This window comes from Bubalus bubalis, chromosome 13 (genome assembly GCF_019923935.1).
Source record: "Bubalus bubalis isolate 160015118507 breed Murrah chromosome 13, NDDB_SH_1, whole genome shotgun sequence".
NCBI lineage: Eukaryota > Metazoa > Chordata > Mammalia > Artiodactyla > Bovidae > Bubalus > Bubalus bubalis.
In genome coordinates, this window is record NC_059169.1 from 59,872,889 (window position 1) to 59,897,363 (window position 24,475).

General features: G+C 39.6%; 1 protein-coding gene across 3 annotated transcripts; it reads right to left on the minus strand.

Annotated features, from left to right (window-relative positions):
- Nucleotides 1-295: 295 nt before the first annotated feature.
- HSPH1 (heat shock protein family H (Hsp110) member 1) lies at nt 296-23,660 on the minus strand. Of its 3 annotated transcripts, XM_006053687.4 has the most exons (18): nt 23,294-23,660; nt 20,845-20,902; nt 18,475-18,615; nt 17,616-17,738; nt 15,075-15,174; nt 13,862-13,995; nt 13,194-13,438; nt 12,436-12,664; nt 11,955-12,061; nt 11,574-11,707; nt 9,516-9,724; nt 7,760-7,891; nt 5,300-5,437; nt 3,906-4,031; nt 2,794-2,901; nt 2,574-2,693; nt 2,187-2,348; nt 296-1,205 (listed from the first exon to the last, which is right to left on the minus strand). In XM_006053687.4, the coding sequence occupies exons 1-18, from the start codon at nt 23,398-23,400 to the stop codon at nt 999-1,001; spliced, it is 2,580 nt and encodes an 859-aa protein (XP_006053749.1). In that variant the 5' UTR covers nt 23,401-23,660; the 3' UTR covers nt 296-998. The 3 variants fall into 3 exon arrangements, with proteins under 3 accessions (XP_006053749.1, XP_006053748.1, XP_025118688.1); XM_006053686.4 differs by lacking the exon at nt 7,760-7,891 and having other exon boundaries at nt 23,294-23,542; XM_025262903.3 differs by lacking the exon at nt 3,906-4,031 and having other exon boundaries at nt 23,294-23,542.
- Nucleotides 23,661-24,475: the final 815 nt, after the last annotated feature.

Consider the following 24,475-nt stretch of genomic DNA (forward strand, 5'->3'; position numbering starts at 1 on the left):
ACCTGATCATTTTTTTCAAATCCTCTGATACACAGAACTTTAAAAGACACACACCACTTTCAGGAAAGAAAGGCTGGAAGAATAACCATGAGTTTGTTTTTCTGGGTGGCAGATGAGTTATATTTAACTCTATAGTTTTAAAAATTTGTAATCAATATATGCTCCTTTTTTATCAGGGTGGGGATCATTCTCATTTATAAAAGAAATAGCATATGTAGGAAACAGCAAAGAAGTTGGGTTTTCACAGTTTGTATCATGCTGCCCCCATCCCATTTTTAAATTAGTGACAAAACTGTTTAGAAATGACACCATAAGATGAACTTTATTTTAAAGCTCATAAGAGGCTTCACAATATCAGTTACAAACAGAATCAATGTTTCTTCCATGGTGCACCTTCACATGACAACGCACTGTATAACAAGAGAGATATTTTAAAGATTTTGTTCTGCATGCTGCGAACACATTTCACTAGCTTTTGCTTTTAGTCAATGGATTTTTAATATAATTAATACCAAAGCAAAAGTCATATTCTATTGGACAGAATTAAATTTTAGAAAGCCCTTATGAAATCAGACTTAGTCTTGTTTATAAACATCCACACCCACACACATGCTGCAATGGAGAGCAAAATGCAAGAAAACTACCTTGGCAGGAACAAATGCTTAAAGAGTTTAATCACAGCCCTCTTGAACAAGCAGTACACTTTATTTTCTCCAAAGACAAAAGTCAATTTCATCCTCAGTGATGCAAATGGTAATACTGCACAGAAGCTTAGTATGAATTCACAATTCCACAGGAATCTGAAAGTTACCAAGGCAATTTTCCCTTTTAGGATCATAAAGACTACAGACTTAAGCTTCTTCTTTTTCCATATAATACACAAAATTTCCAAACATCCTTAAAAAAGAAAATATAAATAGTCTCAGTATGTCATGTAGAATCACATACTATGGCAAAAATATTTTATTAATTGAAGGACGAAATTAGTTTCATGTCATCTAGTCCAAGTCCATATTAATGGAACTCTTCTCGTTAGGGTAACATTCTCCATTCTGATGTGGAGGTTCAGCACTGAAATTGTTTTTGCCGTCTAAGTCCTCCTCCTTTTTATCAGTACTCGGGCCATTTGGAGTTCTTTCCAGTTTGGGCGATTCGATTTTTGGTTTGGGTTGTGTTACGACAGGTTCACAAGTATTATTCAACTCCTAAGAAAGGAAAACAAAACTAATAATCAGGCTAACTCCAATGTTTTCAATTACTTTCCTACATACTTAAACCAGTATTTTTCAACCAACTCCAATCATAACGTATCTCAAAGACTTCTACCTGCTCAGTACATTTGCCTAAAACTATAGCTTGAAGCCTGATCTAGATATGTAAATATTCATCTACAATGTGTCAGGGACTTGCTAACTATTCAGTTTATTATTAACCCATTTACTCCTCATAGCAATTATTAAAAGGTATCAGTGTTCTTGCCTGGAGAATCCCAGGGACGGGGGAGCCTGGTGGGCTGCCGTCTATGGGGTTGCACAGAGTCGGACACGACTGAAGTGACTTAGCATCATCTCCTACAGAGGAGACGTTAAGTAACTTAACCTTAGGAACAGAAAAAGTAGTGAGCAAAGAGCTGGAATTCAAGCTTACAGCCCATGACCTCAAAAGCTCATGTTAACCATCTTTGTGTTTGAGTATTCTTCCAGACAGAGCACCTTCCTTGGTTTTCTTACCAACTTCTTCAAGCCCCATGAACTCAGCAAGACGTTCCCTGATAAAATACCAACCTGGGACTCCCCCTGATCGCCAAGTTTCCTAGTCCCTTTTGACTATTTTTTCCCCTTGGCATTTAACACAGTCTGATACCCTTCCATACTTATTTATCAGCAGGTGACCTCCACACGAGTAGGGACTTTCCTTGTACACTGACAGTTTAACCCCTAGAACAACAGCTGGGCACATGGTAGAAGCTCAACAAATGTATTTGTTGAATTAAATGAAGAAATAGAAATTGGACGCAACTTACAAGGCCTTCCCACATTTTGTAATATCAATAACGAACCATTAAGAAATCTGATCTTGGGATGAGGTAAAAAGATTTAGAAAAAATGGCTATTTTCAAGATTCAAATCATTGCAACCAGAATCCCTAAGAAACCACAGCAGTAAACACTAGACAGTGACACTCACCTTTATTTTTGCTCTAATTTCCTGAGCACGTACAACAGGATCTTGATCAAGACTCTTTTTAGCCTGAGCATTCATGACATTATTCATCCACTCCATCACTTCATTAACAGACTTCTCAACCTTTTTCATTTCAGACTCATCAATATGGTTGTATTTCTCATCCTAAATAGAAAAACATGGCCATTCTGTAGAATCAAGTATTTAACAGTAACTAACATCTAACTGGACCCAATTCTCCATGAAGTTCAAATCTATCAATAACTCCTCGTCTTATACACCAAAACCTAATTTCTGACTTAAGACCATTTGTTCACAATGAAGACTCCTCCACTTAAGCAGCAGCTTGTAAATCCAGGGTTCACGTCTTCACTGGGTACAAAGACTTACATTATTTCTAAAGTCAGCTGCTATCTTGGCATAGTGCTGCAGCCTCTGTCCTAGTTCTTCAAATATTTTCGGCCTTTCTTCAGCTTCTTGAAACCGAACTTTAATTGGAGTGCCGATTTTCTAAAACCAAATGTGATAAATTAATATTCGCAGTAATTATATTTTAGAAGTCTACAGTCTGAAACACAAGTACCACTTTCCAGGGGAGAGAAGCGCCTACCATTAATTCTTCCAGCTTGTCAACATACGCCTGCTTAGCCTGGTCCTCCCCTTCTTCATAGAGCCAGTTCTCAGTCTCTGTGAGCAGCCTCAGAAACTTCTGATGATCCTACATACGGAACACGAAAATCAGTATTAGTGCCTACCTTACTTTAAAAGCTTTCATGACAAAACAGTCATCCTCAGAAGTGTTCAGTATCAAGCTCATCTTATTTCCAGGATGGCAAACCTGATTACCTGGATTCTCTTCACTGAAAAACATCAAGGTGCAAAAACATGCCACAGCTTGCTCCATACAGTGTTTTACACAGGGGAGGGGGCTAGGCTTAGGCTAGTCTCTCTTCACATAAGGATGTATGAAAATCTGTGGTAAACTGCTCTTATGGACTTAAAATAAATTTTAGTTCAACTTTGCACAATTTGACTAAAATGTCGTCGTAGAAGAGCAATTTTCTTCCTATTCTCCGAAACAATTAGGTTTTGATTAGTAACTTCCTACTCACTTCCACAATCACCAAATACTGAAAGGGAACCAAGCCAAGTTGCTAGTTCAATCACTGCACACAACTGCCATTCCTAATGAACTCAGAAAGTATGTGGTTATACTCTAGCTGTAGGTTGAGTAAAGTTATACAAATCCACTCTGGATTTCTATAACTAGCCCAATTTTTCTCCAAGGCCCATCTTCCACAGACATGCTTCTGCTCTGGGATTTATGGTCCCTGACACACTCTGGAATGACTGGATGAACTAGTCTTATGGATAAAGCAATGACAGAGCAACCAAGGCTCTGAGGTCTTTGAAAATAAGGATTTTCTCCTATTTATGCTTCTACCTCCCCAATAACTGTGATGTTGCAGACTATGAATAAAAGTGCTGACAAGTTCTTTCTTCAATGGTAAAGAGTAAAGTCACTAGGATAATCTAGTATAAAACTGCACACTGCTAGTTAGCCTCTCTCTCTCTCCATGACTCTCTTTATATGATTTCTATTTCAAGTTATCTGTTTTCAAAAAGCTCAAGTTACACAATCTAGTAGAGATTTTAAATGTCAAATTTGCTATTAAGCACTTCAAAGTGAGATTATCTGAATAAACACAGCCCTAAACACACCTGTTCGCATATAAACTTTTCGTATGGTCCACACAGCTTGTCCCTGAACTCGTACACATACTCCTCCACCGCATTTTTAGCGTCGTTTCTCTCCTTTTCCAATTTATCCTGCATTATCATCTTACCCTGTCCAGAAACAGAAAAGGTTAATTCCCATCTTCTGCTAAATGCAACTGAACTTTAACTATTTAGATTCTGGAATTAATAAAGTCAACAATTATACAACCCCCAACCAAAAATCAGTTTTAATAGTTCTAATTTATATCTCATAAGATTCTTCCAACAATTCCTACGAAGTTCTTCATCTTCTAAATACACAGAATGAGGGTTTTTTGTTTTTAACATTATATAATAAATTGTATAGGGCTTCCCAGGTGGCACTAGTGGTAAAGAATCCACCTGCCAATGCAGGAGATGCAAGTGATGCAGGTTCGATCCCTGGGTTGGGATGATCCCCTGGACCAGGAAGTGGCAACCCACTCCAGTATTCTTGCCTGGGAAATCTCATGGACAGAGAAACCTGGCAGGCTACAGCCCAAGGGGCCACAAAGAGTTGGACACAACTGAACGCAATAAATTATGTAACTTTCACAATTCAGATTAACATTAAGGGAACAAAAATTATCTACTGTTTTTATACAATTTTGTTTGTTTTATGTAGTTATATGGTTGTTTCCTACTGGGATTAATACTGACCAATGTGTAACAGCCACACAATTTTGCCACCACATTATTGGTGCTAATGGTAAAGAGCCCGCCTGCCAATGTAGGAGACACAAGGAACGCAGGTTCAATCCCTTGGTCGGGAAGATCCCCTGGAGGGGGAAACGGCAAGCCACTCCAGTATTCTCTCCTGGAGAATTCCATGGACAGAGGAGCCTGGCGGGCTACAGTCCATGGGGTCACAAAGAGTCAGACATGACTGAAGGTACTTAACATACACAAACATATTCTTTATCAAACGGAAACAGGGATTTATTATTAAATTTCTAAACACAATGGTCCCATCTCAGTAAAGGAAAACAGAGTCTCAATCATTTCACCTATTCAAACTACAGAGAAGTACAATGTATTTTAACAGAAATATTTAGTGTGGCCTGACTACCAATGGTATTGTGCTCTGTGCTAGAAGGTATCAGCACTCAATTGCTTCACAAGAACCTGGGCAATCAATTTTACACCAAGCAGAATGATCTATGATATAGATTTCTTTAATAAAGTTGCAAAAATATTAGGGAAAAAAAAAAACTTGCTAAAAATATTTAACTAAAAACCATTAGTTTTTGGCTTCATTCTGCCCCTAAAAGTTGTATAAAAGAATTATAGCCATTTACCTAACAGGGCCAAACAAATAAATATATTCCAAAATAAAAATATTTAAGTGAAGTAATTACCTCTGTTTCAATATACATGTTCAGAAGGTCTTTCCCTAACTGCCATACCAAGTTGGCTTCAATAGGCAACTCAACATTCACCACCTTTATTTTGGGTTTTTTAGCTTCAGGAGGTTGGTCAACTTTCTTCTCATTAGCCTTGGGAAGAGGGGTTAAAAAAAAAAAAGAAAAGAAAAATTCTTAAATAGTTCTTGAATAACAGAAATATCCCTATCATACTTACTGAGGACTCAGGCAAAAGTGAAATCCCTAAAATCATAAAGCTGGAAGAATGTGTAAAATCATCTACCTCCTACCCACCCATCCATTTTAAATCAGGGCTGCAATCACACTTATACCTGCCATACTTCCCCCTTCAGGAATTCAACAGAACAATTTTCATCTCAAATTTAATCTCTCTGGCTAAAGCTTTTCTTCACAGGTCCTTAACTTTCTAATCCCTTTAAGCGATGTTTGCGACTTGGCAAAGTCAAAAATACTATTAAATTACCACTTCTTTAAATTATAGTCTATAATCTAATAGTAACCACAGATAAGACTCTGACCAGCTGCTAAGCATGTCAGGATCAACTCTATTCCTGTAATATATATTTGAATCCCTATATTCCAGCTACAATTATCAGTACACTGATGAGTGCCTTTTAAAATTCCCTGAATTTGGATATTATATACACACATATATATGTGTGTGTATACATTCATCTCCTTATTTCTACTATCTGCCTTTGAGTTGTACCACTTCTCATAAGCAACTCTGCAAGGTCAAAAAAAAGTTTTACAGTCTTAGAACAGTAAATGGAATGATGTAGCAAATGCTATGTTTACTGTTAAGTTTTTCCAAAATACGTAAATACAGGGCTAAAGAAGTAAGTATCTCCTATGGCCTTTAATTTTCCAAGATGTTCTTAGCATTTTCATTTCTGCAGGTTCTTCTAGACACAAATGACAAACAGCACAACTTCAGCGAACTCAGCTGTAGACCAGATGAGGAACCAAGGGGCATTTAACATGCACCCTGACTGGCTGCGATGGTAAAACAGCAACGGACGAGCCCACGAGGCACAACAGGAGCTGACACTGGGTAACGGGGGGAGTCATGAAGGATGCTAAAATTTCAGACTCTCTATAAAAGAAACTGGGACTTGAAAGAGGCTCAATGGCTTGACAATCACAAGGACAGAGACTGTTTTTCAGGCGTGTTTTCCAGGCTTCTGTTTCTACGTTCCTGAGAGATCACTTGTCTGTGAAGTGCTGAGAGCTGGGTCACGAGGAGGATCCTGTCAGCCAGCCTGCCGCATCCCTGTCTTCTCCCCTCCAGTGAGCACGAGAACTCCCCCACCACCCCCACAACATACTGTGTGTGCTCTGGGGTCACGAAACCCAAGAAAGAAAAGCGACACCTACACCTGGCAGAAACACAGGGTGCAACAGATACTGAGAATCGAATGGACGACAGCCACAGGTATGGAGGTTAAGTGGGATAGGCTAGCAGTACATTAAACCAACTGCTGACAAAACAAAATGGATCCGACATGGCATGGACAAGGGACCCTCCAAGGGTGATAATGGCCCAAAGGGCTTGGCTCTAGTGGTCCCACTTATAGCTAGGAACATGAGATGCTAAGGTCGTGTTCTAACAGGCATGGAGACCACTGGCAGGAGCCAGTCAATGCTCAGCACTAGGTGAAGGGGACGAACACTGAAGTTAAGGGGCCATCGCTGCCAGACCATCCACACCCAACTCTTCAAGAGGCGGCGGCAGCTTCTTTGAGAAATCAGAATCAGGACCCCCGAGGGGATCAGTCAGGGCATGGGAGCTTAAAACCAGATACTTTTACTAAGAGTAACGTGTATTTGGACTGCAATGGACCATTCGGTAATTCATTTGAAGGTAAAGAATTCTATCCTCAGAATGAGAGAAAACCAAACTTCGAATGAAAGAATAATTTACATGCAACCTGCACAAAGAACGAAGTTCTGCAAAGCACAGATCTGGAATAACCATGGAAACTTATTACCAGATCATTGTAATTAGTTTATATAAATTTGACAGGCAATTTGAGAGGAGAAAAAAGTTGTACTAGACTCCTATAGCCCATGTATTTATCATCAGATGGCTTCGAGTGAAAACTCATCACGCAGCACTGACATGTCTCTGTTGGACGCTGGCATCGCAGGCACCCGCAGCACTAGACAAGACAACAGAAGCTGTGCATCCGCCCCGCGTGCCTGAGCGGCAGTTACTCAAGAGAAGCTTTCAGGTCCAAAAAGTAGAATAGTTCAGCTGGAGTACCTCTCACTGGTTTCAGTTGAAAAACACAGAAAATTAACAGGAGAGAAAAAATCCTATCTAGAATAAGGTAACTTGGTGCTTGCTCTTGAAACTGCAGATTGAATGATATCATTAATGATCACATGTCGCAACATTGTCTAATGGAATGAACTAGAAGAGTCACTCACTTTGTCAGCATCTGGGATTTTGTTTTCTTCTGAGGTAAGTTCAGGTGAAGGGGGAGACTGTGAGGTTTGATGACCATCAGTTTGTACCTGGGGCTGTGTTCCAGCTTCATTGTTGTCTTGCTGGATATTTTTCTGAAATGAAAGCCCAGGCACAAAGGATGTAGAAAGCAGGTGTACTTGTATAAACTGAAAAGGTATACAGGGCACCAAAGACAGTACACTCAATTTCCGAAGTCTTAATAGGTGGGGGGAAAAGATACTGGATAAAAGCATAACGAACAAGTATTTGAAAACTTCTTAGATATTGTAAACCTGTAAGAAATTCTTTGAATGATAACAGTTAATAGTTAAGTAACACAAGTAGTAGGCATTTTGACTGATGTGATGATAACATCTGTCCTTCAAGAAGCTCCCCTCTAGCACTGCACAGACATTAATTCTCAAAAGCAAGTAGGTTTACTCCAGGCCTCTCCCAAAACTAAGCTCCCAAAACCCAACTTCACCAGCAGCCATCACACATCTCAACGTATCCGCATGTCAGTGGACTGAGGAGTTATATAAAACAGCCAACAATCCATCATCTGGGAGCTCATCACTCCGGTTTAGAGACGCAAGACCCTCTCTGTCTCCACTCTCTTTCCGTGACCCAACAGTCTACACCTCAAAAAAAATCCCAGGAAAAGAACAAATGCTACATGTTAGTAGATGCCTCAATCCCCCAGTAAATCAGAGCTTGTTATGATCTTAGAAGCCTGACGCATTGTAACTTTAATGACTGAAGTCTCTCATTAATTTTCTTCCAGAGTCTCAAGATCCTAAGGCAGACTGAAGTACCGGAAGCAAGGCATTCCTGGTGTATATACATCTAAAAGGTACTAAGAGATTGGATACAACAGGCATTAGAATAATGGTGTCTGTAGCCAGATGGGAAAGCACTGGTGTGTGGCACTGGTCATTTAATTCATTACACTGAAGTTTCTCCTGATGAGAACAAAGCTAAGGCTCAGATGCTCCTGTTCCTTAAATGTTCTAGGAATGGTCACAGTGGTTAACAGTTCTCTGACCACAGGGATGTCACACTTGCTCATAGGAACTAAAACACTGCCTACCTTACCTCTTCATTTAAGCTATTTCTGGTTACTGTCTAGAAGTAAACTATAAGAGCTCATCTATTTTAAAGTTTCTTAGAATTCTTTGGTTGACCGTGTAAAACTAGCACTTAGGCTAATAGAAGTCTCAATTAACATCATGAACAATTAACAACTTTCTAAACTTTAGTCGGATACTGCACTTCCTTCCTCTCACAACCCAGAAAACCATGTAACTACAAGCAAGTTAAAAAATACCAAAACTGATTTTTGCCATATGACTAAAAAACAAACCAAACAAAAAAAGTTTTAGTATCTGCTATATATTTCAATGAACAGTTCTTTAGTCTTTTATTTCTTAATCATCAGTCAGCATTTGACTTCTCAATATGTGGCCTAGGTCTTAAAAAATATAATTCCAAGAAACTTTGCCCACTCTGAATCGAATTGTCACATGCTGGTTCAAATAAAGCCACACAGAATTTAACCGCAGTCCACCAAACTGCAGGCTGTACATTACCATCCTCTAGTAATCACTGTTGGCATCATTAATGAAAAGTTTAATTATCATGAAGCAAAATACACTTCAACCTTTTCCTACCCATCTCTTCAGGCTTAGAATTAAGTCAACTATATATTCAATCTCAAAGGCTTACCTACAAACTTACCTCGGCATCTGGGTTTTCTGGTGGCCTCTGATTCTGACAGTCCATGTCGGCTTCAAGAGAAGACACTTCGTTCTCCTCAGCTGGGACCTTCTCCACCATAGACGCTGTAGAGATGGTGAAAATGCCGTGGGTATTGACTCGTACTTTGACTTTCACTCGAGATTTTTCTCCATCCTTCTGTGCTGAAACATTCTGAACAATAAAGCGGCCTACAGCAAAAAGAAATCGACAATTTCAGAACCAAATCTAAATCTATCACGCAGACAAAGGCTAAGAAAGATTGCGATTCCAAAATTCCATTTTCTCTACCAACTGAGTTAGACTTAAGTCCTTTAGTATATACCAGAAACATAACCTTTTAAAATAGACTCATAAGTACAGTATACTTATAATACTTGGGATTAGTCTTAAAATGCCATGAAACCTTCCAAGGCAAGGGCACTCTCGCAACTTTCTATTTAACACTTCTGACACAGACACTGTGTGAGACACAGACCAGCCATCCTCGCCTCCTCCTACCCCACTTTACAGGGGAGCACAACCTCAACATGAAAATCCCAAGTATATGGCAAATGGTATCAAGTGCTTGCCTCATTCTGATTCTGTAGGAACTTCAGGGTAGGGTATACTGTTTTCTGACTGATCTAAACATTTTCTTCTGTTTCAAATAGGAGAGGTGAGATAAAACCTGTTATCAAAGCCTAAAATTATGATGCACTCCAGAGCAGTTCCAGAGCATGACCGAGTAGAAATCAAGAGTGGTGACTCTGACCCAGACTTCCCGGGCTTGAATCTTGGCCCTGTGACGGCTGTAAGTCACTTCATCTACGCTTCTTTGAGTTCATAAGGGTTTATGGTGAGCACTTACTACGGAACCAGGTGCTACGTGTTAGTTATCACCTCTACCAACAGTATTGTTACTACAAATACCACTGAAAAAAACTAAGCGTTTTAAACCTATTATGTGCAGAGCGCTACATGGGATTTAACAGTCTTGTATTTAAAGTCCTGTTTACACAAACACACAGAAAGTTACATTTATTTACTAGGTCAGTGAAATAGGTTGGAATAGACCTTCATTAATTATCAAATCACTAGGTTCAGGAAGTAACTGTCGTAAGATCCAGTTAAAGAAACAGCATTAACCACAGGGTACTCAAGAAGACTCACAGGAGAGATATGTAAGATGGCTCTCTAAGTCTGTGCAGGCTTTTCAGTTTTGGTGACAAAATGAGAGAGCTAATGCCAGGCTAAAGAGCTTAGATTTTATCCTCTGTTGAATGGGGACTACAATTCAGCCTGTCAAAATTTTAGTCTAGTCTATATTCAATGATTACTTAAACTCTCTATCAACAAATACAAGAATAAATTATTTAAAAATACAAAACCCTCCTGTGTCAGAACATTTTCAGTTTTAAGGATTAAGAAAGAAAACACAACTGGCCAGGTCAGACTCCTTCCAACAATTTCACTATGAAACAGTGCTGGGCAAAGGCGAGTCCCAACAGGCTCTAGCAATACTGGCATTTTACTTGGGAAAAGAGATACAAGATGCCTGTAGGTCTCCCACCGATTTTCAGTGTCACTTTGGGCCAAAATAGATGGACAGTGTCAAACTTCTCAAAGAAAAATGTACCCAAAAAATGTATTAAAAAAAAAAAAAAAAAAGATTACAATACAAAGGTAGCTTTCGGAGATAGTTTCAACGGTTTCCAAGCCAGGTTTTAAACTGAAGTAATGTTCTGCAAGTAACATTTCACCCAGAGGAAAGGTTAATACTAAAAGTAGGTGATAATCTTCAAGTACAGATTGTATCAGAAAAGGAAAGATACTCAAGTGTCCACACACACACAAGTCATTTCATCTCTTTAGGCCAGTTTAGTCATGAATAAAAGAAGAGACTTCCCCATCTTCATTATTCCAAACTGAAACCGTCCTCACATTTTCAATTATGTTCCACTTCACGTTTTCACTGCATTCCACTCAACACTGCTAAGAGCAGAATGTTTAAGCTGGTACACTACATCTTCAAAAGAATAAATACAATTAATTGCTTACCTATTTTTGCTTCTGGATATGGAACTCCTTGAGGATCAGAATAGAAAGCTTCCAGCTCAAAAGGTCCACTTCTTAAGAACGTGAGAACTTTGGAGAAAGGAGCAGCATGGTTTCTACTGAACACTTCATGGATACTAGGAGGAAAGCAAAGGTACTCAGTACTTCAAGGGTTCAAGCTCACTGCGCTACACAAACAGAACACAACCTAAAAGCTTTATCAACCCCATCTCACCAGGTATAACCCAAAGTGAGAGAAGTATTTTGTTAAGTTTGACTGCTAAAAGATCTCAGTTAATCAAACACTCTACCGTCAATGTCATGTGTTCATTTTTTTAATATATATTAAAACCAAGTATCTGAACATTATTTTCTCCTACTTACCCTTCAGCATCTTCTGAATCGTGGCTCCAGACCAGAGATATTGGGAAAGGAACTGCATCAGTGACAGAAAATTCTCTAACTTTAAATGCTGGGGAAAGGATTGCACACTTAAAAAAGAAAAAGAAAAAGAGATTGTCAGGAGCACATGAAAAATTCCACTCAGCTTCTAACATAAAGATCAATTCAAATAGGACGGGTAGGTTCAAATTCAAAACTGCTTACAGTGTATATATATGTCTTATTCATAAAGTATCATCCAAACACTAGATACAGAGATACATAACAGTGGCATTCACTAGATGAAAGATAAATAATACAACAAGTCATCCAATACTGGAAGATCCTTGTGTCCCCACAGCCTTATTGATTTATTGAAAAGTAACTCCCTGGTGGTGTCTAACTGGGCACAGGACTCTGCCAGGATGAGATCAAGCAGAAGTGGTTTGAGGAGTGACTCCCGGAGAAGACGCGAAGACGGTACCTGCAGCGCACACCCTCTGGCCACTGCTTCATCTGCATTGAGCGTCGTGCTGACATCTTTTCCAAAGAATTTGGCGATTTTTTCTTTCACGGCTGGAATTCGTGTAGTGCCTCCAACTATCTCGACAGCACTCACATCCTCTACTTTGAGCTGAGTTTGTTCCATCAGCAAATAAAGGGGAACTTCTATCTTCTGCAGTAAGTCAGCACAGAGCTCTTCAAATTGTGCCCTTGGCAGTTAAGAGGAAAACGTTAAGAAAATTGATCTTAAGGCCAATATCCTGTCCTACTTTTTAAATAATTCTTATCAACCCAACAAACTTTTTTCTTCTCAGACACCCTGAATTCCACATGGGCCAGGTTTAGCCATACCATAGTTAATAACTTTTTCCCCTAAAAATATACAAAATCCAGATGCAGGAGGGAGAATGAAAAGAAAATTAGTAACTACAGAAGAAATCACTTTTAAGATTTCCATTTTTAGTCCTTAATGTTTTATGTGATCCCATTTTCATTACAAAACATTTTTGGCCCAGAAATAATACTAAAAAGACTTCACTATGAGAACACTTAGCACAGATCTTCTTAAAAACCCTCTTTGCAGAAGCAATTCTAGTTCTAATGATGCTGACAGTCTTTCAGATAGTACAATCTTGAAATGTGGGCCAGGACTCAGAAGACCTCAGTTAGAACTGACACCCGGACTAGAGTTTCAGCAAGAAGTTCCTTCTATTTAATTTGTCAGAATTTGAGACACACCTGTTCATCTTTCCGGAAACATCTTTGTCATTCATGAAGCACTCGATGTTCAGTGGTAGGTCTGTGCTGTTAGAGCTCATCAGCTTTTTCAATTTTTCACACTCCTGATATAGACGAAGGAGTGCTCGAATTTTGGATTTTGCATCCAGCTTGTACTTAGTTTTAAATTCTGCACAAAAATGTTCCACTAACTTTGCATCAAAGTTTTTTCCTCCTAAGAAAGGATCAAAAGCTGTTCCCAGTACCTAATTTAGTTAAAACAACAAAAAATCTGGTTATTTTCAATCATATTTGTAACCAAAAATTTAAATGTTGCTAACTCAAAGACTAATAAGCTCAAAATTTTTATTTAAACTACAACATGAAACCCAAGTCAATTAGGATGTATGTCAGTATAAAATCCAAATGAAATGCTACATCTCTATGATATTTTTAATTCTAATGATCACATAGAAGATAATCTTAGAAAGTTTTTCTTTCCTAAGCAAGAACAATTAAGAGCATGCTAAGACAACTGCATTGTCTTTATGGACAGCAACCTTAAGAACAATTCTCTGTTAATAGCTTTATCCCAAACTCTTCATTACCCAAGAAGCTCAGTAGCTTAAAGTAACAACAATTGTCACACATTAATATCTGGGTCAGTTAGTTCCAATTTATGACCTTACCTTCAATTTTCCCTTGTTAAAGGCACAGGCAGAGACTTGAAAAGCTGAATGCCCCATATCAACAAAAACCACTATTCGAGGTTTCTCATCCAGGCTTGGGAGATCCTGCTTATAAATTCCATAATTCAAAGCAACTAAAAGGAAATCAGTATGTTTCAATACTTTGGTTCACATTCTTTCAGTAATTTCATAGTTACTGATATAATTACACATGCAGGGAACCTGACTATACTTCGACCAGTTAAAGGTGAACACATTTCTTTTATATCTGACTTCATACTTCATCCCTTTTAAATACATGAAGAGATGTGACAGAGAAGACATATGTAATACAAAAACAATGGCATGTAAACCACAAGAAACCACACACAGACAATATCAGACTCATTACGCAATACTTACATTTGAACCACAACCTGCTAGGAGACTGCTTATCCAAAAAAATTTAAGAATTTAATATATAACTATAGCAACTACAGTTCCTACCAACTGGATTCAAGGCAAATAACTGATCTACCTTAAACAGTCTATGGTTTGCTTTTTCTGAATTTTGAAACCACTGTGGATACTCAAGAACACACCTTTATCAATACTTTAAGAATCCTTAAAATATCTATTAAAAATATGCTAAACAAAGTCATATTTGCTTTGCTTGAATACACTCGGGTGTAACTGACTTTGAGTCCATCCTTAATCACAATTAACTGACACCAGCGCTACTGAGCACTATGCTCCCCATTGACTCATTCCTAGCAAAGTGCCCAGCAAACGGCACGGCTTAAATCAACATCTGACATAAGAGAAACGACCGACTCCCAACTACCAACAATTGGGAAACATATGAGGGGAAAAAAAGTTTTCCGCTAAATCAATAGTTGAGGTAGTTCTAAAACCCCATAATAAGGTTGTGGGAAAACTTGTTTCTCAACTATAAAAACAATGTAAGGAAATAAAAAAACTAAACCCAACACAACTAATTCAAAAGATTAAAAAATATACACAAGTGTTTCCTAATGAAAACAGATTCATCCATTTGACAAAGTTCCAACTTCTGATGAAAACAAGCATCTGAAAGACTAGAACTTTTGCTTTCAAATCTGTTTTTTAATAGGTGGTATTTCTACATGGAAGTGTTTGATAACAGGACCACATGTGTCTCAACTTTAGTTTCAACAGTATGTTAACTTTTACACAAAAACAGTTTTTTTCTTACCAGCTGTCATGTCATTCATGAGTCTTAAGCAGTTTAAGCCAACAATCTGCGCAGCATCTAAGACAGATCGCCTCTCAGCATCTGTGAAGAAAGAAGGGACCTGCAAACAAGAAGGGAAAAAACTTTAACTTACCTAGAAAACCAAAATACATACAAATCCCTCACAACCACCAGCGATCAATTCACAACAGTCCAGCTAAACAGGTGCCTAGCCATGTCATGAAAAAGAAGGACTTTAGATTAAGTTTCTGGCAAGTTCTTTAAGAAACAGTAACTACTTTTGAGAAGACTGCCCTATAATTTTAAGTATCAGGTTTATTATAACCAAATTTTAACCTGAAATAAAAACTAATCAAGATATTCATAAGATATATTACCAGTTCTTTAACCAGTTCTTTAAATCTAACAAAGTTTTACATTTAAGTGGAAGAAATACTACTTCTAAAGTGGTCGTACTTCTACTGACATTTGGAAATTATTCTGCTAAGTCATCATTAAATGTAATTACACTATAAAGACTACAGAAATTTAAAGATAATACAAAGCTAATTCTAGCCACTGCCCTTGGGTTTGCTATTCGTTGGATTTAAGCATTAGTAGATGGGGTACCTTTTAATTCAGCAGACCTATTAAGATTACAAAAATGAAACTTTTTGTCAAAGCCTATTGATTTTTTTAAGAGGAAGAACAAAAAGCAGCTCAAGGGATAGTTTCTAACAGTGCTGTCTTCTACCTAGATGAACCCTCTTGATCACTTTCTAGGACACCATTTTAACTAGCACATTCTTCCAGAAGAGCATCTAATAATACATTCACATAATCACTTAACTGGAAAGTACCTAAGAAAAAACTTGGTACAGGAGCTTCCACATTTTATCCCTAAGTATCTATAAATGCTTTGGAAAGAGCGCCAAGAGCAAAGGTCTCTGCTCACCTTTCCAATCATAACCCTACTTTCTGCAGTTTTCCATATGAGGTTATTTAAAGGGAAGTGGGGGAGGAGGAAGGACCACTGACTCAAAACTATAACTTTGTGCTAAGTCACTTCAGTCGTGTCCGACTCTGTGTGACACTGTAGCCCGCCAGGCTCCTCTGTCCATGGGATTCTCCAGGCAAGAATACTGGAGTGGGTTGCCATGCCCTCCTCCAGGGGATCTTCCTGACCCAGGGACTGAACCCACATATCCTGCAATAGCTGTGGGTTCTTTACCACTAGCACCACCTGGGAAGCCCCTCTCTAACAGCATTTCTCCAAGATATTCCTTTAGTAGAACACTTTCTGCATCTCTTATCTCAGGATTCTCTCATATCCCAAGGTGCATGACCATAAAGGCTCCTGATGGGTCTTGGGCAGGTCACCCTACCAAGAAAAGAGGGTTCCTGTCCACTGTAAATCCTCCTGAATAACTTAACAATTGACTGTCCATTGGAAGTAGTGAGTTTACCAATGCTAAAAACCTGGGTTCTGTCACTACTGGTTGGTTACATTTTTTTTTTTAAAGATATTTTTTATGTGGATCATTTTTATTTTTTATTTTAATAAAATATTCTATTTAATCCAACATATCCAAAATATTTCATATTCTTTCTTTTATATTAACTCTTCAAAACCTGGTGTGTATTTTATGCATACAGCACATCTCAGTTTTGACTAGCTCCTTTTCAAATGCTCAGAAGCCATGTGTGGCCACTGGCTACCATACTAGAGAATACAGATTTAGAATCCTAGTAATTTAAGGATATAAGAACCTTAAAGTCATTTAATCTTTACCATAATAAACTTCTGATTTTTACCACATGAAAATTCTAACCCAGAGGAATAAGTAAGTTACTGCCTCAGGTCAAATGGTAAGTTCTCTTTTCAGAGTACATTACCCCATAATTTTTCCATTTATTAGACATCTTTAGGGACCATCAGGCATATCACCATTTGTGAAGTATATACTGGTAGCCTTGATAAAATTTTGCTAGCAGTTCAAAAACATTTAAGGCATGAAATCTTTTTTGAGTGATGTAGACCATTTTTAAAGTCTTTATTGAATCTGTTACAATACTGCTTCTGTTTCAGGTTTTGGCTTTCTGGCCTTTAGGCATGTAGGATCTTAGCTCACAGAACCTGCACCCTCTGTGTTGGAAGGTGAAATCCCAACCACTGACTGCCAGGGAAGTCCCTAGTTAAAACTACTGCTCACCAAGAACTCACTGGTTCTCATGTGTGGGTGAAATCTCTCATGGACGTATACAATTGTCTCTCAATACAGTAACTAACTTTAGAACATCCTCCAATTTGATCAGCCAGTCTATATTTTCAAAAAGCCCAACAGGAAATTTTGATATGCACCACCACACAAAAAACTTTGCAACTTCTGGCTAAAGATAGCATTCAAACCTACTCTGCAATGCTGCTCATCACTGCAGTGATACAGTGCAGCAGAATTCTCATCTCTGGTAGCAGGACAGCTTTCACACATTTAATACTAAAAAGTAACATGAAGAAGGCAAATTAAAATAAAACACACTGCCTTGCTGAATTCTACTTACTGAAATAACACAATCTGTTACTGGCTTCTTGAGGTTGTTTTCAGCAGTTTCTTTTAACTTAGTCAACAGCATGGCTGTGATCTGCTCCACACTGAACAGATGTTCTTCATCCATGTACATCACCTGCGTTGAGGAAAGAAAATGCTCTCATTACTGCAGTCCTCAAAGCTACATGCTACTAATATTAACGTCCAAACATAATTACATATTCTCTTCCAGAAAACCTTTATTGTTTTGGCTGTTTAAAAGGAGGAAAGGGAAAAAGAAAGAGAAAAGTGGATAGGAAAGCAAAGCAGAAGGAAAAAAGAAATATTCTTCCCCAGCGATGAAGAGGAGAAACGAAGCTGGGGCATGTTTTCCCCTACCCAAAGTACTAGACCAAGCACTCTAGACAGCAGTGAAGTTCCAATCTCACTGAAGAGATGAATCACGGAGACAAATATGATTTTGTGTAGATCATAAGACAGGAATGCCTCTGTAGTTTAAAAAAAGGTTTCTGCTTGTATTACACTAGAGCGCTCCAAACAACTGCGAACGAGCTACAGTGAACAGGCTGCTTTTGATACGACAACACAATTTAGATTTCTTTAGACGCCAGAAATTCTACATTTTTCTAATTGCCAAGATGTTATAAGAAACACAAACTGAGTTTTATAGCAGTATATACCATCCGAGTTAATTCTTCAAGGATGATTTAAACATAGACCCATAATTTAAGAAAAACCAGATGAAAAATAAAAGACCACCTTGCCCAATTAGAGAAACCAAGTTAAATACTTACTAAGAATTAAGTACTTTTCTCTGTAGATGAACTGAACAGTTTTTTAGTAAGGAATCTAACATTGTTCAATTAAATTACCTTTATTCCAACTCCACCATTTTTCATTGGAACCAGATCATAACTTAAGTTTTCCTTCTCCTTTTGAATGAAAGGGTCATTGAATGCTCTGCCATGAAACCTCTTAAAATTAGACACTGTATTGTTTGCATGAGTGATTTGCTGGAAAAAAAAAAAAAATTAAATTCTAATTTCAACATCTATCACTAGTTATAGCAATTAAAAAGCAAGTCACTTGTTCAACTCAAATCACCAGGATATAAGTAACTTGCCCAAGAGCCCTGAATTTCTCCACCAATGAATACACTTTATTTTCTCTCTTTTTCCTACAGAAATGCCAAGAGGGAAGCAGTGAGAGGAATACACACACAGGCTTCCAAATCTGCAAGATGAACTCAAAGGTAATGAAACTATCAACTAAAACTCGGAACAAGCCCCAAGAACTTTATGTATCACTTTATTTCATTCCTTTTCTCCCACTGCACTTGTTTTATACCTAACGAATAACTGAAAAAGGGTAATTAGAAAGCCCTAGAGTCCAATCACATTTTTCTAAAAACGAGTTAACTGTTATAGTCTATTAAGTCGCTAAGTGGCCAGGATAAGTTATTCTGAGCCACAAAATGTATGGATTGCTACTTTTCCTATCAATAGCATGGAATATTAATAATCTATACCAAAAAGCAGAAAAGGTAAGGATAGACAGTGGTTCCATGGTGTAAGGCTGAGCACTCTGGACTCTGAAAAGGTAAGGATAATTCAAACAGTTTCCATATGAGGAAATGCTTTCAACTGCTTGTAGGTATTTTTGATGGTTAGGCTCTGGATATACAAAAGTTACACTTGATAGCATACTTCACTCAAAGATGTCAGCAGTGGGAACCTTATTTAAAGCACAAAAATAATTACAATAAAAGATGAAAAACTAAGACTTCTAAAGTGACTAGTTTGCAAACAGCAAAACAGTTCACTGTTTACGTCTGTCTCTGATCTACTTCTTATAAAGGGGAAAAATACAGCTTGGCAACACTAGCTTTCAAATAATATGGAATATTTCAAACAATGTTTATGTACTAACATTCCTTGTGATTCTAGAACTGAGATGACAGATGTCTAGTACCCTACAGGCTAGATCGAAGCCTCAGTGGATTCTCCTTGTGTAACAATGCAGTGGCTCTCAGGTCTGGGATGAGTCTTCTCTACAGCCAGCCAGGGAGGCTGCTACCCACCAGTCTCTCCCTCCTGAGTAGGTCACTCTGAGTGGCATGCCCATTTCTCTTCCCTGCTTTGTCTTTTCTTTCGTTCCTCTCTTCCAACTAGCCGTGACACAGAATTCCAGCGTTTATATAGAGTTTTGTTTCCTTTGTAGCAATACTATTTTTTGTATTTAAAACAATTTTTTCAACCTTATTTTTAATTATGTAAATCTGATGTATAACCTTGTGTAAGTTTAAGGTATACAGAGTATGTTTACTTTGGTATGTTTACATATATAGGACTGCTTTCAGTCCCTTTCTTAGATTTTCATATTTATTTTTTCTCCCCAACCCAAAAAATTCGTTATAATGTGAGCCCTAAATGGGAGTCACATAGGTAAATTGTCAAGTCCTCTTAATAAGTAAAATTAATTCCAATAACTTATTTAGCCTAATATATCTAAAATACTGTCATTTCAACATGTACTCATTGTAGAAAACTGATGAAATGGTTTTCTTTTTTATTTCATTTTAAGCCTTCAAAATTGCATGTATTTCATACTCCACATTTTAACCCAGATTTTAGGCACATCTCAAGTGCTCAAGAACCATATTTAATGGCTACTCTATAGGACACCACAGGCCTAGACAACAAGTTCTCCTTAATTACTAAGTAACTTGAAAATGCTCTTAAACAGAACTCCTTAGAAGTTCCTTCTATAAAAGGAATCTTTAAGTCTTAAATGAGTATCATGAGAAACTTCACATGAAGGAATTTCATGTACCTCATTTTAAAAAATCAAATGTCTTAGCAAATAGGATACACATTAAAAACTAAGGTTGTAGGATTAGAGAGTTAAAGTATATCTTATTCAATAAAACAAAAGGAAGAGAAAAGGAAAATAAGGATGTAAGGGTTCATAAGTGGAGTAGGCAATGGCAACCCACTCCAGTATTCTTGCTTGGAAAATTCCATAGACACAGAAGCCTGACTGGCTACAGTTGATGCGGTTGCAAAGAACAAGACATGACTGAGCGACTGAACATACATGCAAGGGCTCATGAGAATTATTTGCATTATAGTCCACAAACTCAAAAACAGATAGGCTTAGGTATTTCATATTCTTGTATGTTTCTGAGATTTTACTTTTAAAACAACTTCTTTTAAAAATGATCAGAATCCTCTTGAACATACCTGATTTTTGGCTGCAACTCCAATTGTTCTGTTTTTTGATCCAAATGATATGACTGATCTAGAAAAGATGAAAAAAGCCTATGTTTCACAAATGTTTCTTAACTGACATGAGGAAAATTCTATAAATTTCCATTCTTAGGCAAGGGGGACACAATTTAGCACAAGTTTGGAGTCTAAAGCTTTGGTCAGCTACTCTAGGAGGGCCCAACTTAACTGCTACTCTGAGAATCCTATCAGTGGAAGCCATACTCCCACTACTCCAACCCCAGCTCCCACTCCAGGCTGCTCAAGGCTCAGAGGACATTTTTCAAGAGCACAAGTACAAGCATAATTCTCCAGGCCCCACTGGTTAGGAAGTGGACATTTACTTTGAAAATGATTTGAACAGTTAAAGTGTATTATTAACTTGGTCCTAGACACCACTGACAAAAATATGGCAGTTACCAACTTCATAGAAATCTAAACATCACTATCCTACCTACTGCTGTTCTAATAAGCCATTTGACTCTTAGGAAAATTTTTATATAATGAGAAACAAGTGGGCCTCAATTATGCTTCTGGAATTTAAAATCACAAAAGAGGGTCCTATACAGAAGACTCTACTTGAGCAAGTCAAGTAAAAATGATGCAGAGCAAGTACCACAACAGAACCAAGTACAAATGCTGAGCAAAATGAATAATCAGTGACATTTTAAGTCAGCTTTTAAGAGATGAAGTGACTTTTAACTGTGAAATAGCCTTCAGAGCAGTGGGAACAGAATGGCAGCACAAAGCAGAGACAAGCACAAGTCTTGTCAGAAGAATGTAAGTGAATTAGGTTTCATATTAGAAGGCGGAAAAAGAGCAACAGTGCGATAGGAGCAAAGTGGGAATACACTGAGGACATTAAATACCAAGCCGAATCAAATTCAAATTTGCTGTAATAGAGACATCTCAGACCTAAATCATCTGAGCAGGTGCTAAATAGCCTCCAAAAAGCCAGAGAACTGTTGGAGCAAAGGCTGGACCTTTAAAATACCTTCTGAAAACAGTCACTCCCGACTCAAAGTAAACATACAGTTGCCCGACGAATTTACTCATTTTCCAAGGGGAGAATAAAATTAATTACACCAAACAAATTAATAGTAGCCAATGCAGTTGAGTCAAACATCTATTATATAAAATATTAAACTCCAATACTGCCCTCCGCTTGTATTTTTTGAGAGACACATCTGTCATCTTTAGTTTCACGGTGATCTCTACAACCACAAATACAATTTTTTTCCTACAGTAGCTTTGCATCCTTTTATTGGACGAAAGAGAACAAAGATATAAACTGCCCCTAGGCATGAAAACCTGAGATTCTGTCTTTTTCCTTACTATATACTCCAATCAGAGACGTTGGCACAGCTAAAGAAAAGACTGTAGATTTATAAAAAGGCTGATGCATGAGATGCTTAGGGAATAAGTCTTCCCATTGGTACTGACACTGTCTCTGGGTATTTTCTCATTTCCAATCACTTTATAAATGTTCATCTGCACTCAAATATTGATAGAAGCCCAGTCATTTCACCTCTGGGCTCAATGCTTCATTCCTTATACATTATATTCAAAAATTAAGACCCTCTCCAAAAAGTTGCTTTTTAAAACGTTACCCTTTGCCCACCCCATGCCGCTGTAGAATATACCGTTTAATTCAGTGACAACATCCAGTTCTAGTGTACAAGTGTGCAATTTTTATTTTCTCTCCTTATTTAAGCTGTGCAAAAATTAAAAAAAAAAAAAAACTAGAACACGATTCCTCTATAATGGCTTTCATAAAACGAGCAAAAAGGTCTTTTACATCTTTCACGAATGATCCAATCTTGAGTAAGAAGATACACTCATCTATCAGAGCAGTGAGTCTGTGGTCGCTAACAACAATCCACTGGCTCACAGCACAAGCAGCAGCATACAGGCTCTGGAAGCTTCCAGCTCATTTCGAGATTCACAATGCGGAAGAAAAGGCTGGGCAGCCCCAGCTCTGCGGTGCGCAAAGACAGGCTAGGAAAGAGGGGGACGAGCTGGGGGCGGCTCAGCCAGCTCCGAGAAGCCGGGTGGGGAAACGGGGGCGGTCGCGGAAGGAGCTGGCAGAGACTTCTCGCCAAGAAAAGCGAGCCAAGTCTCCGGCTTGGCCCCCGACCGGCTCCCAGGAAGAAGCCCGCCCGAAGTGACCACCCAGGGGAGACTCGATTCTCGGGCTTCCCTTGGCCCCCGCGAATCCCAGAGACACCCCTTCTCCGATATGCGGCTGCAGGCGCCCTCCCCTACCCGGCGGCCAGGCAGCCCGCATCCCGATCACCACGGAGAGAGGCACCGCTCCCAACACCGCGCTCCGTTTGCCGCCGGCGTTCCGCGGCCAGCCGCAAGCCTGGGTTCCCCAGGATCCCCAGCCCCCGCCGGCTGCCCCCACCACCAGGCTCCCACTTACGGGGTGCATCGGTCGCTGAACTCGTTGGCGATGGTCTCGATGCCCCCTGCCCGGGCCACCGCGATATAGCAGCTCTGCGAGCCCACGTCCAGCCCCACCACCGACATGGCCGGCTCTCGGTCCACCTCCTCCTCGGCTCGGTTATGAGTCTGGGTCTGCGTCCTCCTGGCCGCCGCTTCCTGCCCCGGCCGCACTCGGCTCCCGTGGGGTCCGCTCCTGTCACGCGGACGGACGGACACACGGACAGTCTCCCGGTCTGGCGCCTCCGGCTTCCCAGGGACAGTGGTGGTTCGCAGAGCAGTAGCCACGGGAGAAGGCGGCGCTCGGTGTCCGCGAGTCGCTCCGCAGCTCGGGCTGCCGGCCCGGATATTCCGCCGCTCGCTCACCGGCGCGACGCTGAACTACCGACCCAGAAGGGGAGGTCCCAGAGCCTCAGCCTTATGTATCTCACTGATCGGAACTTTCCAGAATCTGCGGCATTTACTCACCGGCGCCTCCACCGGCCCCTCCACGTGCTACTTCCGCTTCCTTCTTCTCGAGCCTTCTCGAAAGATTCTACCCAATGAGTGGCTGGTCCCTCTGGGGACGGCCGCCGTTGCCATGGCAGCCAGAAAGCCACTCCTGCGCTATTGGCTCAAGCTGGCCAGGCTGACCCGCCTACGCCCCCGCCCGCCCTAGCTAGAGGCTCTTTGCCGTCCTAATAAAATGGGCAACGAAGAATGACTCAAAAAAATCGTAATCTTCGTAATGTACAAGTGGGCGATGGTGTCTGGCCCTTAGATTGGGAGAGGAGGCTCAGGTGGCGGAGACACACCCCCCCACTTCTGCGGAGACCCGAGACCTCCGTACGCTGGGGAGGTTGGCCAGCTGTCACAGAGCATGTCGGGAACCGTAGTCCAGCTGGGAGTCAGGGTCGCCTTGCATGCTGGGATGTGTAGTCCTAGCCGCGGTGCGTGGTGGGAGTCGGCTTTGTCTTGGGAGGCTCTAGGGAGAGGCCGTGTTTCTGTGCTGCTCTTGCGCGCTTTCTCCCTCTACAGCGTTGTTTTGTTTGCGTGCTTGTTCGGTATCTGCTTCTATTATTGTCTTGATTACGCCACAGCTGGTGAATTATGAATTGGAAGAAGGAATTTCCGTTTCAACTTCTAGTAACAATCCTAGAATTTGTGTTAAATGTTCTTGTAT